Source organism: Rutilus rutilus (genome assembly GCF_951802725.1).
Source record: "Rutilus rutilus genome assembly, chromosome: 10".
NCBI classification, from domain to species: Eukaryota; Metazoa; Chordata; class Actinopteri; order Cypriniformes; family Leuciscidae; genus Rutilus; species Rutilus rutilus.
This window is the reverse complement of record NC_140215.1, coordinates 11267027-11287013: the sequence shown is the minus strand read 5'-3', so window position 1 is coordinate 11287013 and position 19987 is coordinate 11267027. Positions and strand designations below refer to the sequence as shown.

At 36.3% G+C, this 19987-nt stretch overlaps 1 protein-coding gene across 1 annotated transcript in view; it reads left to right on the top strand.

Moving 5' to 3' along the window:
* The window catches only part of lrp1bb (low density lipoprotein receptor-related protein 1Bb), a 308255-nt gene that overhangs the window by 210489 nt on the left and 77779 nt on the right, over positions 1 to 19987 (top strand). Inside the window, exons 28-35 of the mRNA XM_084421996.1 lie at positions 4272 to 4403; positions 4550 to 4777; positions 5335 to 5509; positions 5848 to 5942; positions 7241 to 7390; positions 16302 to 16442; positions 18839 to 18964; positions 19153 to 19284. Of these exons, the coding sequence (XP_084278122.1) occupies positions 4272 to 4403; positions 4550 to 4777; positions 5335 to 5509; positions 5848 to 5942; positions 7241 to 7390; positions 16302 to 16442; positions 18839 to 18964; positions 19153 to 19284 (1179 nt within the window). The remainder of the gene's footprint in view (positions 1 to 4271; positions 4404 to 4549; positions 4778 to 5334; positions 5510 to 5847; positions 5943 to 7240; positions 7391 to 16301; positions 16443 to 18838; positions 18965 to 19152; positions 19285 to 19987) is intronic.

Sequence of the window (19987 nt, the reverse complement as noted above, 5' to 3'; positions counted from 1 at the left end):
CTCACCTAATTATCGGTAATGAGTTCACACCCACTCGCAGAGCGCGCTATTCATAAGATAATGAGCTGAGGTGATCTATGCAAAATAAGGTAAACGCCCCCTGAAATGCCTTAAAACCAGCAAGTTTCATTTATTCACTTTCCTGTGCTGTTGGAAGATGACACGAGTTCAAATTTTGCTCAGAAGAAGAGCAGGACTCTGACGACGAACGTTTGTATTTTGAGCGACGAACGTTGAGCGACTTGATCCAGCCGTGGATAATATTTCGGGTAAGTCTTTTTAAATTTACTTGCATTAGTTGACACATGTTCGCATTTATGAGGAAAAAACAATATTACGTGACAGTTCTCCATTATGGACGCGAGCGCTCTGAAGCAGCACTAAAAGACTTTCAAACTTTCACAGAGACTTCAAAACAGAAAGCACAAATCCATTCTTTAAAACGAATTTCGTTTTGTTTTAATTGTATCTTAATTTTAATATTATTTTCATTAACAAATTTCCTGGATTTAATACATAAAAAGTAAATAGGCTAGCAATCACAACATAAGGTGCTTGAACTGGAGATCATCATGAATGATGAGGAAGATTGTAACTCAGACGAACGGCAGCATGTTCAAGAGTGAATTGATCACGCCGAGTAAACACCGAGTTTTCACGTGAGTAAATACGTGAACTCAAGTGGTCTAGTGGTAGAACATTTGCCTAGCGTGTCAGAGGTTCTGAGTTCGAATCTGCACTCATATAGTTTTTTTTTTTTTTTTTGTCAAATCAGATTATGTTTATCAGTGGTTGTATATCAGGCAGAGACATGTGTGTGTGTGTATTTTGTTTTGTAATTTCACTGGAACGAAAAGAGAGTCTCCACAACGGATTGAAGCGCGCGTCCGAGTGAAGACTGCGCGAGCCTAAAACAAACACAGTATCCGCGTCTGACTCGCGGGAATCCACGGCGCAAACCTGTGAGGGGCTGTGTTTTCTCGAGCCCCATATCAGCTCAAGAAAACAAGTTTATTCAGATCATTACTTGTTTACACCGTCTCGCAGCGCTGTGAGGAATAATAATAATAAGGGAAAATGTCCCTCAAAAGGTAGATGTAAACAAACTATTAAAAGGTAAATATAATTTTTTTTTCTTTAAATAATTTTTATTGTGTTTTATTAGTAACAAATTTGGGGAGAGGATAAATATTCCAAAACTGAAAATACAGTATGAGAATTTACTGCACAATTACTAGACATGTTTACCTTGGATATTATACAATTTACAAGCACAATTTGTGGAAAAAAAAATGTATATAAAAAATATAAATAAAATTTATTTTTGTGTATAAATATATACACATGTATATGTGTGTGTGTGTATGCACATATATATATTTGTATAAGCAACGTATTAAACTGCAAATTAGCATTTATATTCCTTATAATAAAAATGAAAGACCTATGTTACAGACATATGAAAGACAACATTTCGTTGATTAGTTTTGGATAGATTATACATTTTTACTGTAAAATATCTGCCACCTCAAATAAGCTTTTATTTGCCAATTTTTTTGTCAAAAATAATCAAATAATCAATCAAATCCTTAACTTTGAAATATGTATGATAAAATGTATACTTTAGTTTGTACAAAGAAAGATTACACTTGAATTGTTGTTTATTTAAATATTTACAAGGTAGATGTAAACAAACTATTAAAAGGTAAATATAAGCCTTTTCTTTAAATAATTTTTATTGTGTTTTATTAGTGACAAATTTGGGGAGAGGATAAATATTCCAAAACTGAAAATACAGTATGAGAATTAACGGCACAATTACATGTTTTCCTTGGATATTATAGGCCAAATTGCAAGCACAATATGTGGAAAAATAAAAAAGAATTGAGATGCTTCCAACTGTTGCTCTTGCATTCTTGTGGCTCAGTGACTCACCTGAATGAATGGCTCATTAAGTATGCGGTCCTCAGGTGTGAACCACTACATATGCATGATCTGTGACGCCCACTCCGCATATGGCCTTTCCAAACAGAAAGTGCTTTGCAAAATTCAAATCAATGTATTGTGTTATGTGAAGGATTAGGCAGGGTGATTTTCACATAATTTTGAAGAAAAAACACTAGGCGATGACATCCATTAGACAAAAGTCTTATTGGCACATATTTAGTGTGTGTTTTGTGGTCTTATTTCAGAAACTTTAGTTTTTAGTTTTTTCAATAACCACGCATAAACATTATTCTCTCAAAAATGCAGACATGTACATTCTTGTTGCTCACATATTATGGTAGCCCTGTTTGTGCTAAATAGTGTGTAATTTTTTTTTGCCATTACTATGTTTATAAGCAACTGAAAAAAGCACAAATGTCAGGGCATGTCAGAACATCTCAAGGACCCCAAAAACACCTCAGACCCCAGAGGGTTAAGAAGTAAGTTTTATGAAATCAGTGTCTGATTTTTGACTACGAACAAATCAGTACATCCAAATCAAGTGTCTCTACCATGAGTCAAGTGCACTCATACTGTTTATACTGTATTTATTCAAGCAGCCCCCCGCCCAGCAGACCAGCTGAATGTATAATTAATTCTGTGGGATTCTAGCCTATAATTTACACACTAGAAATTATTTGTTATGCTCACTTTTGCAAAAATATGCTTGCTACATAAGTGAAATGGGTTCAGCATCGGAAAGAAATAATGGGCCTATATTCAAACACCCACTGGATCAATTATTTACAAGATGCAACTGCTTGTCGAGTTAATTGCATGTAGTTGCTCTGGGTTCATAGAAGGGTTAAAGTCTCTTGACTACAGGCAGTAGTGGCAACTATATACATAAACATAATAAATGTTACTTGAGCAACAAATCAGCATATTAGAATGATTTCTGAAGGATCATATGACACTGAAGACTGGAGTATTAAAAAAATATTAAAATCGAGAACAGTTATTTTAATTTGTAAAAAGATGTCAAAATATTACAGTTTTACTGTATTTTTGATCAAATATAAATGCAGCCTTCGGGAGCATTAGAGACTTCTATCAAAACATTTTTTTTTTTTTTACCAACCTCAAACTTTAAATTGTTTTTAAATAAAATTTTATATTTTAAAAAGCTTAATTTTATTTCAGCTATACTTTTAAGAAAACATTTCTCATTTAGTTTAACTTATTGTAAAATAAATAAAACGGAAATAAACGGATATATGATTGAATAATAAATAATATAGATATAATATAGAATAATATAATAACAATATTTGTATAAATAGTATATAGGTATATAAATAAACAATAATAATAATTAAAATGTCAAAAACACATCATAAAATTACTTTCAGTATATACATGTATGTATTTTTTATATACATTATGTTTTAAACTGTGAACATTTCCCAGCATTTTTAATTATTTTCAATTGAACTGCCAACTTTACCAAGAATGACTGAAATGTTGCAGTTTGTTGGGGGCAGTGCTAATTAGATGACAAATTAGAGGATGATACTATATGAGGACAGTAATTTCTCTCATCCTCATTTCAGTTTGCCTTTTAAATAGATATTTTCAAGGGTAGATCTTTACCATCAATCTGTGAAAGATCTGATGTTTAAATGACTATTCACACCATTAGCTCTGCCTGCTCAACATTAACTTCCGTTGATATATAGAAGCCCCTTTGCAAAGAGTTGTACAAAAGGTCTAAATGTGCTGTGGTGTCAAGAAGACTGTGGAAGACGTGAGCTGTCAGCACTGTTCATTCAACCTCAGCTCTTTTCTTTATCCTGGAATTTAAATGAATGTTTTCACTTTGGTATTGCAGTCTTTTGTTTTGCACATGTTCCCCTTTTTTAATACAGACATCTGAACTGTCACATCTCAAACCAAAGGCCATCCTTCCTCATCAAGAAAAGTAATTCTGTCAGTTTGACTGTACAGTAACAGTTTTTTTTTATTTCCTGTTGTAAGTCGGCAGCTGTTCTTTTTCAAATGTTTTCAATTCTTTTTTTCACAAACCACGCATAAACGTCATTCTCTCAAAACTACAAACTTTTACATTCATGCTGCTGACATATTATTGTAGCAGAGTTTGTGCTGAATACAGTGTAATCAGACTTTAGCCATGAAAATGTCACAAGTAACAGAAATAAGCACAAATGTCAGAGCATGTCAGAACACCTCAGACCCCAGAGGGTTAATTCATAAGATGCAATATTGATTTTTCTCCTTATGTTTTCTTTCCCTGGTTTAAATGCGTGTCACCCTGGGTTTTTCAGCCTCAAACCCGTGCGAAGGAAACGATGGAAGAGGTCCTTGCTCCCACCTTTGTCTCATTGATTATAATCGCACGGCATCCTGTTCGTGTCCTCATCTCATGAAGCTCTCCCTCAACAACCGTTCTTGTGTGGGTGAGTAATGTTCCTCACACAAAAGTATGGATCAGTTTGAGCTTTCTAGAGGAAGTATTGATTATATATAAGTCAATATACTTAATATACTTGATTTATATATATATATATATATATATATATATTTTTTTTTTTTTTGGCATCAGCCCTGAAGAAGTTCCTGTTGTATGCGAGGCGATCTGAGATCCGTGGAGTGGACATTGATAATCCGTACATGAATGTCATGACTGCTTTGACGGTTCCTGACATTGATGATGTCACTGTGGTGGATTACGACGCTCTTGAGGAAAGGATTTATTGGGCGGACGTTAAAACTCAAACAATAAAGCGTGCATTCATCAACGGAACAGGCCTTCAAACCGTCATTTCCGGAGGTGAGTAAAAACAGGAAATCACAAAACATATGTTTTTCTTTTTTCTTTTTTTTTTCATGTTCTGTGTGGTTAATGTAAGGGTTTTCTTAATAAACACCACCTGTGAGAGTTATTTTATTTCTGTGCTGCCTGTTAATAAGTTGTGTTATATATATATATATATATATATATTTTTTTTTTTTTCTGCTGACACATTGTAGGTTTGAGCTGAAATACTGTTTTATTTGTCAGACACTCAGTCTTAAATAGATTTTTCAATTACTAGAAGACTGTGTTCACAGGCAGCCTGCATTAAAAAAAATGACGGTTGAAGAAATGCATTAAGAAAAGCAAAAGTAGTGCGAGATGTAGATTGTTGTAGATTTTCTTAAGTGCTGTCTGTTATCAAGCACAGTGTATGTCTTAAACCTTCTCAAACTGATTAGCATGCCAAGCATGTGCTTTTGGAAGTTATTTGCACACAACATTTTATTACAGCATGCGCAGAAGTGCTGCAGTCACCCATGAGGCTTGTTGTAATGTGCTCCTGTGTTAATGGCTATCTCTGCTACGTGCAGATATTCAAAACTGCCGTGGGCTGGCAATAGATTGGCTCTCAAGGAACATGTATTGGCTGAGCTCTGAGAACGAGGAGACGCAGGTCAATGTTGCCCGACTAGACGGATCTCTAAAAACCTCAGTCATCCATGGGATTGACAGACCAAAGTGTCTGACTGTGCACCCAGCCAAAGGGTAAGCAGCCCACATGGACAGATTGCAAGTATGAGTAAGATTTTTGTTTGCTCTTATTGCCTATATTTATCATAAATTTCTTATTAATTGGTCAGAATAAATGTATATAATACGTTATTTTCTTCCCCTTCTTCTTTATATATATGTATATATATATGTATGTATATATACAGTATATATGTATGTATATATATATATATATATATATATATATATATATATGTATGTATATATAATTGTCGACCTCATGTGTCATGTCAATGTCAACCTTAAATACAAACCACAATAATTATTTTAAATGTTTCTCCTAAAATTTTCTTTTTTGTTTCATGGTCTAGAAAAATTTACTGGACTGATGGTAGTACAATAAACGTAGCCAATATGGATGGAAGTAACAGGAAGGTTCTTCATCAAAACCAGAGAGAACCAGTTGGTATGTCTGATTTCAGTCTATAAGAGAAAGCTTCAATATTACTGTATGTCAATTTTGTCTCTTTGATTCCCTTGCAATTCTTACATTCACAAGGGTTTAAAGCACGAGTCACTGTTTTTCAATGTACTCCTAATTACATTTCTGAGGACAAAATCACACTTTTTATTCTTGAAAAACTATTCGAAATATAAGAAAAACTATTTTACGTAACTTATTTAAAACAGGCAGTGAAATCCATTTGAGTCTAAAATGTAACTGGCCACAACTATTATCTTTGTGAAGAGACCTCTGATTAGTCATCCCTATAGTTTTGACCTACAGTAAAGCAATTGCTGTAGTTAATTACCTTTAAATATGATCATTGAAAACTTGAACTTGAGTCAGCTGTCTCTATAAACTGCTGATGAATTTAAAGGCTTTGAGGATATTGTCATGTTTATGGACTTTCAGTTTGTTGTCATAAGTTGTTCTTAGTTTTTCTTGACCTAGTTTCTCAGTTCGTTTGATTAGTCATTTCGTTCACCTGTTGTAATTTAATTAGCTAATTTACCTGGTGTATAATTACTTCTGTTTGGTTCAATGTCGTCATCGTCAATGTTAGTTGTGTTTATGTTACATGCAACCTTCCTGAGTATTCGAGTTTCCTTTAAAGAACTATTTTGTGAGATAAGTTTCATTTCATTTCCACAGCCTCACAAAGCCACGACTCAGAGAAATTTGTGGTTTAACAGGTTTATTTACAAAGTTTGTGCATCCCTGGCCTCTTGATTCCCTACATGTATATAAACATTTATACAGCTCCCATCCTCCAGCTAAATATGGTTCCTCTGTAGTTTTTTATACCCCTCTACATTCATTGATAATCAAATCACGTGCTCCTTTTGTTTTAGAGGGAGTCTTGGAAAAGATGTCTGAGAGTTTAAAGTCTTGTCTGTTGTTGTTGTTGTTGTTGTTGTTGGGAGTATATCATGCACTAGCCCCTCTCTCAATCAAAGCTGTCCTGACACTATTGAAATATCCTTCACTTGTCACAATCAATTTTCCCACTCTGTCAAACGCTCACCGTTTCCACTTTTGAAACAGGTTTTAGACAGAGATTAATTTTAATCAAGTGATTTAGTGTGTCTCAAAGAGGTCGCAACTATATTTCAAGCTGTCAAAAAAAAAAAAAAAACATCTCACACTCACACAGATAAATATACAGGATATATAAGGTATATTTTAAAGTAATGATCTGAAGGGATTCCATACCAGCACTCCAAACAACAGTTTCTAACTGACTTCTTGTTTTCCCTCAGGACTTTCAATTGACTTTCCAGCAGGGAAGATGTATTGGATCAGTTCTGCTAATGGGACTATCAACAGGTGCAATCTGGATGGCAGTGGCTTTGAGGTCATTGAAAGCATGAAGAGGGACTTAACTAAAGCTGCGGCTCTAGCAGTTATGGGTAAGTGATATAGCATCTAATTCATTCTTCATTAGTCAGGCTTAGGTCAAAGGTTAACCACCATTAACCTTAAGAAAATGACCGCTTACATGTTGATTTGATGGCATATGGCTGATATTTTATCTACATTTGTTTTTTCTAATTAATGTTTGAGTTTGAGGATATTGATTGAAATTACTAGACTTTGTTGCTTTGGTAACAGCACACCATGAGGAGCACATTTATTAGAAAAAATAAGTGAAAGTGAAAAGTGGTAAAATAAAATGTTTTAAATTAGTCTCACATGGCATGCCCTCAGACCATCTGGTTGGTTAGCAGCTGGCTGCTATTTATCAGTTTTATCAGAAACAAAATTATGTTTAAAAGGCACCCGGTTGCAACAATACGTTTTTCTGAAGAAAAACTGGTTATTGGATTTTGTCAAAGTTTGCAAAGACTTTGTCATTGGATCTTGTAAAGGTTCTGTTTAAGGCACATAGTAGCAATTGGACTAGATAATTGATAATAGATAATAGGGGTGACCCCGAATAGTCGAAGATTCGATGCTTCGATTAGGGGAGCCTGATTCGACTACCGATCTCACGGTCGAATTTTCGCAGAGGTGTTATAAAACGAGGATCATGCCACTTTGGCTATATGAGGGCGCTCAATGTCTGATTTCACATAGAACTACCGGTTTTCTGTCAATACGTTAATATTCAGCCTATTATGATAATGCTGTATATAAAAATGTGCAAAGAAAGAAGCTTTTAAGAAATATTTTTTAATGTGCGTGAATATCCAAACACCCTGTGACAGATTTAAGTTTCACTTTCAATCCGTGACCGACAGAGGAGCATTTTGGCGGCAAGGATTTAAATCTTTAACAATGTCTGGGATAAGAAAATCTAAAGTGTGAATGTACACCACCATCAGAAAGGATATTCTCCAAGGCTAGATTTGGCATCAGGAAAACCATGATCGCACTTCTGCCGGCCAACGTTAACAAGTTGGTTTTCCACGAGACATTCTAAAATGCTTAACGTGAAAAAAGCTTTTAAAAAGCTTAAAAGGCACTTTAACGTGGCTTAATGCATGTACACAGTACACACTTTATTAAGAAACCATACTACAGTGGGTACGGAAAGTATTCAGACCCCCTTAAATTTTTCACTCTTTGTTATATTGCAGCCATTTGCTAAAATCATTTAAGTTCTTTTTTTTCCCTCATTATTGTACACACAGCACCCCATATTGACAGATAAACACAGAATTGTTGACATTTTTGCACATTTATTAAAAAAGAAAAACTGAAATATCACATGGTCCTAAGTATTCAGACCCTTTGCTCAGTATTTAGTAGAAGCACCCTTTTGATCTAATACAGCCATGAGTCTTTTTGGGAAAGATGCAACAAGTTTTTCACACCTGGATTTGGGTATCCTCTGCCATTCCTCCTTGCAGATCCTCTCCAGTTCTGTCAGGTTGGATGGTAAACGTTGGTGGACAGCCATTTTCAGGTCTCTCCAGAGATGCTCAATTGGGTTTAAGTCAGGGCTCTGGCTGGGCCATTCAAGAACAGTCACGGAGTTGTTGTGAAGCCACTCCTTCGTTATTTTAGCTGTGTGCTTAGGGTCATTGTCTTGTTGGAAGGTGAACCTTCGGCCCAGTCTGAGGTCCAGAGCACTCTGGAGAAGGTTTTCGTCCAGGATATCCCTGTACTTGGCCGCATTCATCTTTCCCTCGATTGCAACCAGTCGTCCTGTCCCTGCAGCTGAAAAACACCCCCACAGCATGATGCTGCCACCACCATGCTTCACTGTTGGGACTGTATTGGACAGGTGATGAGCAGTGCCTGGTTTTCTCCACACATACCGCTTAGAATTAAGGCCAAAAAGTTCTATCTTGGTCTCATCAGTCCAGAGAATCTTATTTATCACCATCTTGGAGTCCTTCAGGTGTGCTTTCATGTGTCTTGCACTGAGGAGAGGCTTCCGTCGGGCCACTCTGCCATAAAGCCCCGACTGGTGGATGGCTGCAGTGATGGTTGACTTACTACAACTTTCTCCCATCTCCCGACTGCATCTCTGGAGCTCAGCCACAGTGATCTTTGGGTTCTTCTTTACCTCTCTCACCAAGGCTCTTCTCCCCCGATAGCTCAGTTTGGCCGGACGGCCAGCTCTAGGAAGGGTTCTGGTTGTCCCAAACGTCTTCCATTTAAGGATTATGGAGGCCACTGTGCTCTTAGGAACCTTAAGTGCAGCAGAAATTTTTTTGTAACCTTGGCCAGGTCTGTGCCTTGCCACAATTCTGTCTCTGAGCTCTTCAGGCAGTTCCTTTGACCTCATGATTCTCATTTGCTCTGACATGCACTGTGAGCTGTAAGGTCTTATATAGACAGGTGTGTGGCTTTCCTAATCAAGTCCAATCAGTATAATCAAACACAGCTGGACTCAAATGAAGGTGTAGAACCATCTCAAGGATGATCAGAAGAAATGGACAGCACCTGAGTTAAATATATGAGTGTCACAGCAAAGGGTCTGAATACTTAGGACCATGTGATATTTCAGTTTTTCTTTTTTAATAAATGTGCAAAAATGTCAACAATTCTGTGTTTTTCTGTCAATATGGGGTGCTGTGTGTACAATAATGAGAAAAAAAATTAACTTAAATGATTTTAGCAAATGGCTGCAATATAACAAAGAGTGAAAAATTTAAGGGGGTCTGAATACTTTCCGTACCCACTGTATGTGCAGATAAGCAGATGAACCCAGAATATGAACGCAGTGCGTTCCTCCTATAGTAAAGCATTTTCTTTACATAATTTGATATTTTAATTGAACTATTTTAGGATATTAAGTCGTTAAACGTTTTTCACGTTAAGTGTTTTAGAATGTATTTTATCCACGCGCACAAAAGACTCCAATGGACACAGAGTGAAAGACTGGATTTTTCCTCTCGATCAGGTAGGGTACAAGCGATTTCAAAACTTTTCAGCCGGTTCTAATTAGATTTTTGGATGCTGTGAACATTTTTAGCTAAAAAGACTGCCACTCCAGTTTAGCATTTATTGTTGTTTCTGAAGTTAAAAAGACAAAGTTGTGGCTAGTAAATTTAGTAAATGAATTGTTTATTTTTTCGGTGCATCGATGTTGTGCTGTACTTAGAGCCTGCTCGCACAGGTAATTTAGCCGATTTAATTTGATTTGCATGTGAAATGCAAATCCTGTCTGCAGTGTGGCCTTTCTGGAGTTATGTTATTTCTTAGTTTTATTGATCCAAAATGTTTTTATACATTTTCTTCTATATCTTTGTGTGATTTTCTGTACATTGCGGCTTTGAAATGTTAAAGCCCCACCCCCATACACATGATTCGACTATTAGTCGACTAATCGGCAAGACTTGACGATTCTGATTCGACTATGAAAATCCATAGTCGGGGACACCCCTAATAGATAATTGGACTAGATAAGAATGGTATATTCCCCTTATTCCATGTTTATTTTTCTGTACTTTATTTTATACATAAAAAAGTCAACTTACATTTTCAGTCATTTCTGTTCTGCTCACAGAGATTGCTGGCCCAGTATTTAAAGGAGTCATGATTTACCATCCCTAAATGTCTGGGTAAAAGAACAAACTGTGGTTGGTAATGTTACATTCCCAGGTCAGATGGTCTTTTTATGTCAAAATTTGCAGAACTTGATCAGAATTAGTTATGATGATATATTAGACTCAAGTGTGACACAGCTACTTTGCTTCAGATTGGTAAAGACTGACAAAATAAAGGCTTTTTGTCAAAAATAGATTTAACAATTTCCGTTTAGCCCTAGGGAACCCATCATAGAATGAGAATAAAGACCAAACGTTGGCTCCCTGAGGAGCGTAAACATACATCTTAGAAAGTGGAGAAGTTTGATTGATTTAGCTTTATATAAACCAAGCTAATAAAGGCTGTCTTGGAAGATATCCATTTTATTCAATGCAATTTTTAATCACACACTTTAGGCCTACTGTATGACTCAAATTACAACTATAAACATTGGCCAGAAGCTGTAATTCTAGGGTTTATAAAGAAGTCAGTCATGCTGGCAGCATTGGAAGGGAAGAGAGTTGCATAACTTTCAAATGAAAGCAGTAAATACAGCAAAGCTTGTAATTGTGCGCTTTTACTTTTTTATATTAGACCATTTCTCTTTCTCTTTGCCTAAATGTATTACACTCTCAATGTACAATGTCATCTGACATGTTTTCTCACATTACTCTCTGTCTGTCTTTGTGGGTGGAAACTTATGCCCGTTAATTATTCATTAGCATGTATTTATTTCCCTAAACCCCTGTTTTAACTGATTACACTGTCTGCATGCTGCAAAGGTATTAATCTTTGGAAAACCTCTATAGTCACGTTCTATTTTAGAGCAGCTATGATGAGCTGAAAAAACAAATGCAATTTGTAAGAAGTGGTGACACTCTTTTAATTAAACAAAGTTTGAGTCATTATTAAATTGGGAGCAGAATGCAGGCTGCCACAAAGACTAATGGGTTACTTTCAAAGAAGTAGCACTGTACAGCAAAACAGCAAAATGATGCTTTCAGTAGCCGCTATCTATCACAATTAATAGGCCTTTGTTCCATTGAGGAAATGCTTTCCATTACTTCTGCAAAAACCTATGAGTCTGTTTGGTGGACAGTTATGTTTCTCGTTTATAGTATGACAAACTGCCAGATATGTGTTTTTGGTATGCATGTTTTTTTTTGTTTTTTTTTTTTGTGTTTGTACTGAACATGCTTGCTATGCCCTTTCTTGGAAGACTACACTAGGATATGAGTCAAATAGTTCCTAGTCCAACAAATGAATACAGAAATGCAGTAGATGGTTGTTTATTTTAGTAGAAAGTTTTCTACTACATCACATTTCTGATGCGGATTTAGTCCATACTGCCCATATAGTGTGCGTGTGTATACACTATCATTAAAAAGTTTGGGGTCTATATGAATTTGTAATGTTTTTAGTTTTTTTTTAAAGTCTCTTATGCTTACAAGTTTTTGTTTTTTCTTGTGATGGCAAAGTTTTCAACTTTCAACCGCCATTACTCCAGTCACATGATCCTTCTGAAATCATTCTAACATGATTTGGTGCTCAAGAAACAATTCTCATTATCAGTGTTTAAAACAGTTGTGCTGCTTAATGTTTTTTATTTATTTATTTATTATAATGCTTTGATGGATATAAAGTTCAAAAGAACAGGATTTATTTGAAATAGATTTTTTTTATAACAATGCAAAAGTATTTATTTTGATCAATTTGATGCTGCTTTGCTGAATAGAAGTATTTATTACTATCAATATAGTATTCACCACATGCCAGTGGTATTATGGATCAATTCTACAATTTTTCAAGCTGTATCACACCTCTATAAAGGAAAGACCATCTTTGAGCCTGAATGGCCAGGGGCCGATTACATATGCATGCAGGTGGGCAGATGATCTCGCAGTCTCTTGAGTTGGTGGATAAGTGGGTGATGAGTGGAATTTCACTTAGAATTCCATGTTTCCCTCTTCCATGCTGAATATGAATCAGTCAAACAATGGCATAAGATCAGTTCCTTCTCTTAATGCCTTGCAGATGTACAGCATATGTACCTTACCATGCTTATGCAGTTGATTAAAAAGTATAAAATATAAAGTAATCACATCCTCAATGTGAATACGAAAGGACACAAGGCGAGGAGATGAAAGAGTCTCAGTATGATTGATGTTATCTTTGTAATAAGTAAAGCAGACTGGGTTTCTGCACATATACTTGAATGATAAGACAGCTATCCCTTCCAAGCACACAAAACACTGCTTTTCTTTCAAACACCGGCAGTCTGTGTTTTTATAATGCATACGCCACATTGCCATGCAGGTTACCCACAGAGATCTAAAAGAATGGTATATATTAATATGCAGCATGAGAATGTCATCAGAGAACAAAGAGTCAGATTCAGCATAAAGAGGGAAAATTTTGGAATACATTACTTCCCCTTCAGCTCTTATGCACAAGAAGTCAAAAATGTGTGTAACAGCCACATACATACTTCATATATATATAAGATGCAAAAGTCTTAGGCACGTTAGTTTTTTTACTCAAAAAATGGTTTTAAGCCAGTTATTTATGTATTTTGCTCTAGTGTGTCAGTAGAAATATCGGTTCACATTTCCAAACATTCCTTTTTCCATTAATTGTAATAATCCAGTGATATTTTTGTATGCACAAGGAGTCTGACAACAGCTGGCATGCTCCACACGGAGATCTGATATCACCATCATCACCATCATCATCAGACGCTTGAAGAAACCTGCCTGAAAAACTACAGTACTGTGTAAAGTATTGGGCACTTGTGTAAAAATGCTGTAAAGTGAGGATCCTTCAAAAATAACAGTTAAAATGTTTAAAACAGCTTTTTACGTGTGTACACTTGCACATAGTTTTGCAGGCAGGTTTCTTCTCCTTTTTTGGCACAGATCATAGTTGTTTGCTTATCATTTGCTTATCTCCTCAAAATTACAGGTAGACTGTTCACAGTTTTGAACATGAATGAAACAAACTTTTCCATTAGGCTGTATGATTTCCATGTGATGATGGGGGATAAGATCTTCAGTCTCTGTCGGCTCTATCTCCCTCCTAGCAAAAGCAACATAAATTAGGGCATTTGCCAAGGTTAACCTGTATAACATGCTATCAGTTGATGTCCCCGTAAATGTACTTTGGTCTTGCTGTAACGGAAATGGTTTATGATTTCAGCCACCCGGCACGGTAAAATCAACCACCCTGCAGTTTGTGTTGAGGGACAGGCCTTATCATTACAGAGAGCTGTGCAGGGAAATATACTCGGCAGAGACAGATGATCAGCAGATCGATACAAGCGGCGGCTGTTTGAAAGATGCGGCATCATTATTAAGCAAAAAAAAAATCCAATGGCCACCTTGCATCAAAGTCACATCCGTTATTAGAGCGTGAAACAGTAATTGAAGAGCATGATGACTGAAGAAATGAAAGCAATTTTCCTGACAGGATTCAGTCTTGCCACCTCCTCCTGGTAGAATCTTTAATGGAATGTGACCACTCAGGCAAGTGCAAGCTGCTGTTTAGTGGGCTGTGTGTCACCTTAAGACCTGTGTTGTTCTGTGATCAAACAGTTTAAATGGACATTACACCCAGAAGCAATCATTGATGTCTCTCACCCTGGACAGGTAAAGATTAATATTGACTGCAGTGATGACCTATGCAAGCAATCTTGAATGTCAAATACGCCACTGGCTGCTCAGGGTAGGATGTCATTTATACACAGCTGGCCTCACTACAAAAAGCAAATATCTGCTTGGAGACTCTCTGTGGCCTAAATGACACTATTATTTGGTTCTGGTTTATGGAGGAGACATGAATATCTTGTTGAAAAATATTTGTGCTTGAACTCATTGCATACATATGAAAGAGTTGAATCATGCAGTAGGCAACTGCTCTGTTCTAAAACTAAGTGAGCTGCCTGCAGAGACAGCCTTTTAGGGCGAAATTTATAGATGTACATATTCATTGATTGTTTAGGGTCGGTAAGATTTTTTTAATGTTTTTAAAAGAAGCCTCTAATGCCCTTCAAAGCTGCATTTATTTGATCAAAAATACAGTACAAATAATATTGTGAAATGGTATTACCATTTAAAATAACTGTTTTATATTTTAATATATTTAAAAATTTAATTTATTCCTGTGATGGCAAAGCTGAATTTTTAGCATCATTACTCCAGTTTTCAATGTCACATGATCCTTCAGAAATCATTCTAATATGTTGATTTGGTAACATTGTGGAAATATATGTGGCACAATGTGGAAAACGGTTGTGCTTTTTTGTGATACTTTTTTTCTCAAGATACTTTGATGAATTGAAATATATATATATATATACAGTATATATACAGTATATATATATATATATATATATATAAACATTTATTTGAAATACAATTAAACATTATAAATGTATGTCAGTTTTGACCAATTTACCGCATCCTTGATGAATAAAAGTATTAATTTCTTTAAAAATCGTACCGACCCAAAACTTATTTTTTCATGTAACACTTGTTTTGTTTTAATATCCCTATATTAAAATTCACAATGGTTCCATTAAAACAGTATAGTTGCTTCAGTTATTGTTACTATTGTAAAATCTCAAAAATTAGTTGGAGAAAGCTTTGCAAATCTGAACCAAAGTCACTTCAGTTTTAATGTAACAATCACATACTAACGGTCTCTTGATGGGAACTGTGATTAACCTGATTTTGTTGATTATTTTTTCAGCCTTTTCATTCAGTGTCATTCGGTTAATTCAATCCTTCTTTACAAATACAAAAATGTGTTTGATTTTACGGTTGCACAGCTACGACTGTCTCCTGCTCTCCTGTATTCCTGCAGCAGACAGATATGGTCTAGGCTCGGAGCCAAGGACAATCTCTGAGGCCCTTTGTGGCACACTCAGCCTTACAGAGCGGAAACAACACGAGGGGCTTGCTAGCTGCAGCGCCACTGTGAGAATAGATGCACTCTGATGGCTTTGTGAATGAAGAGCCCTTGTCTTCAGCCAGGGCACGTAGCCAGGCTGCCCTGAGCTCTGCCTCATTGACTCACACTGGGAAGGGAACATGCATAATGCTCAAGTCTTATCTCTTTACTTTTCTCGCTCGCTCGCTCGCTCTATCTCTCTCTCTCTCCAACCACCTCCCTCGCCCACCCGTACACTGTAGCGTAGCATAGTTTTGGCACCAAATAAACCACCGGATTATATGCGTGTGGAATAAAAAGGACAAACAAATGATAATGGCATGTGCCTCCATTGGCTGTCAGACTATCTGGTTCTGTGACTTTGGGAAATAAATAATTCATCTGTTTTTCCAGGTGGCAGGCTGTGGTGGGCAGATGACGATCTGGCTCAGCTGGGGACGGTCGCCAAACGGGATGGACGTAACCCGGTGGTGCTGCGCAATAAGACCAGTGGAGTGGTACACATGAAGGTCTACGACAGAGATGGTCAGAAAGGTGTGCCGTGATACAGTCAATGTTGCCTCAAAAATCCTTTGACAAGTGACTGTCTTTGAAATGACTAACTGAAGGGATTTTGCATTTCTTTCCAGTGTTGACGTGCTTTGCGCATATTGTCGCTTTTAGCCTGTAGGCTTTAGCTGAGTCACAAACACGTACTATGATTTAGCTACTTGATAGTACATCCCCATTCTACAGAGCATATGTTTGGATTTTGGATCTATGTAGTTTAATATGAGTCATCAATGTTTTTTAAAAAACCCACTCTTTTCCTGGGAGAGAAAAATTGCTCATTTTAAATGCATATATCTGTGAATTAAGTCTATGTTTAGGGCTACACAAGCAGTTATTAGCCTCAAAATGAACAGACATAGACTACAAGCCACAGAACACTTTGTATTGAACTTCATGGGGTCTTTAAGTAGCATATAAAAACAAATGTACTGAAATAAACAAGACCATACATTTTGAGCATTATACTATCTTGTTTAATTTATTTGTAAATTGCTAGCTCTAAATAAGTCAACTGTTTTCTGTTTTCTAGAGATATTTCCTAAGCAGAGATATATTCAGATATTGGTTTTCCATTTTGTGAATTATTCTGCAAATAATTCACACTAATGGCAGATCCATTAACGGCATTGCTGTGGATCCCACTAAACTGTCGACTTGAATAAGAAATGACCATTAAACGGGCTCAAATGTAAATCTATCCAGCCACCAAATTTCTCCGGCAGCAATTAGCCTCTCTATTCATAATGCGGAGCTGTCTTATTACTGTCGTAGATGTGCAAGCTGAGCTTTCCCTGAAAGCTTGTGCCAATACACAGTGGTGCAGTTTCCCTCCCCTTCACTTTCAGTTATACAATTAAGACGAGAGTAAGACTTCCGGGAAGAGTGTGAAGTCATCTTGACTTGATGGCAACACTTACACCTTTCATAAATTGAGGAAAGATATCCCAAATTATGACCAGACCAATGTGACCGAACTTGTTAATATATTGCGTTCATATAAAAGAGTAAATGACATGCCTCAGAAACAGAGAATTTTTGGAAATTTCGTGGAAGGGATAATGGATTGCACAAAGTAAAGTAAAGAGATCTCTGAATACCCGAAAAGGGGGGCAATGGAGGGTCTAATCTCCCCTGAGGGCCCCCATGATTTCTAACCCCTCATTTCCTCAAGTTAAAAAACATTAAAAAAATTATTCAGCTTTTTAATAATATTAAACATTATCATTATATTATTTTGACAGCCCTAGTTTTTAACAGTAGGACATGGGTTTTGTATAATAACAATCTCTGTGAAATTGCTTTTTGGAAAGATATCAGAACAGCAGTTTATATGTCAATTGGCTTTCAAATGAAAATGTTTCTCTTCAGGTTTACTGTATAGTTCAAATGTTTTGTACGTCTTTTTTAAAAAGAAATTAATACTTTGATTTAACAAGGATGCATTAAATTGACTAAAATGACAATAAATACATTTATAATGTTACAAAAGATTTATTTTGTACTTTCTATTCAGTTGAAAACAGTTCAACAGTAAATGCAGTCCATTTACCATTTGAAAACAGTTCTTGAGCTTCAGATGTGTATATTAGGATGGTTTCTGAAGGATCATGTGACACTGGAGTAATAGCTGCTTAAAATTCAGCTTTTAGCATCACAGGAATAAAAGACAATTAAAATATATTGCAATAGAAAACAGTTATATATATATTATATATATATATATATATATATATGTAAGCCATGGTATGAGCATAAGTCATATGCTCTTACCAACCCCAAACTTATGAACAGTAATGTACACATTAGCAATAATAATAAGTATAAAATAACAAGGCTTAACTATGGGAACAAAGTAAAACACAAGAAGTAAACACTGGGAGCAATGTAAACAGAAAAACACTTCGAAATAACAGTCCGGATATCAAAACCCACAAAACTTCAAACTAGTGGACATGTATCACATCTTAATACAGATTATATATTTTCCTCCTGATACATTTTTAATAATTTGCTTTGGCTTAAGTATAATGACAATATTTAAAATCGTCATACAATGTCAAAAGATTGTTTGGATGAGCAATGGGAGATTAATGGGGTTCAGGAAATGTATTAAAAAAAGTCATTTTTTTTTCTGTTTCATCTGGCTGTTCAAGTAGATTGGAATTCAAACTTCACCTATCACGTTTCTGTGTATAAGAAATATACATGTTTTCAATACGGTTTGGAATAGTTCTCTTGCAATAATGTAGAAGTGTCAGAGAAGGAGAAGACCAACAACTACAGTCAGCAGTTGTCTCCTCTCTCCACAAATAGTTTTCAAGACTTATTTTCAAGACAATTTCATCACCATGTTGTCTCCTCTCATTGCGGTCTCTCAGGTAGGAATGCCTGTCAGTTAAATAATGGTGGTTGCTCTCAGCTCTGTCTGCCCACATCTGAAAACACACGTACATGTGCCTGCACCATTGGCTACAACCTGCGCAGTGACCGTCTCTCCTGTGAAGGTAGGCTGCAGTCGTGACACGTGTCCTTGTGTTTAGAAGGGTGTCATGAATGTTCAGTCTTAATAACAATTCATGTTGTTTTTTTCAGTTAGTTACTTGTTTTATTGTGTGGAAGGCGTCTAAAGAAAACTGTGTGACGTTCATTTGACCTCAATCTAACATCTCTCGCTTGCTGTTGTCTATCACAGGCTTGAGTTCTTTTCTGATGTACTCTTTTCATGAGGGGATACGTGGAATCGCTTTGGATCCCAGTGACCACGCAGAGACACTGATGCCCATCAGCGGCACCTTGTTTGCTGTTGGCGTGGACTTTCATGCAGGTATTTTCATGCAGTCCTGCTATCTTCTATTCTGTTCACTAGAGCCACTCTCTGAATCTTCTGTGTGTGCACAACAAAGATAAGGCATGTATTGCCTTCTCTGTATTACTTTTTTTAAATGTTGTTTGCTGTCAGATCTACTACAGTTTTTGTATTAGCTACACAGTTTTATACCAGATCAGAAGGGACTCTACAAGACTCCATATCACATGTTGAATAGATAAACCACTCAGATTGGTTAAACAAGTTGATGCAAACAGTAACTCAGATAAATATTCCCTTTTGTGTCTCATATGCTGTTGCTAGAACCATAAGGGACAGAAAGCAGTATAGTAGATAATCTAGCAAATGAAAGTAGTGCTGAGATCACAAAGCTGATGGTGTTGAGGGGTTGTTGTCATACTATGCATTATTCATTCTCTGAATGAGGTTAATTTGACAGTGGTCTGATGCAAGATTATTCAGCCCGTTTTGGTGGATCATTTTGTGGTGACAAGTGGCATAAATGAAGTGAGCGTCAAGGGGGCAGTCCACATGTGATGGTACCAAATTATCATTCTAACAGTCAATAATATGAGACATTTCCATAAACATGCAAACACGTACAGGCATGCATTAGCACAGACTACCTACTGTAATCATTCAAATGTGACCTGACCTTTCCTTCATTTCCTTCATGGGTTTCCTCCCATAAACAAACAAC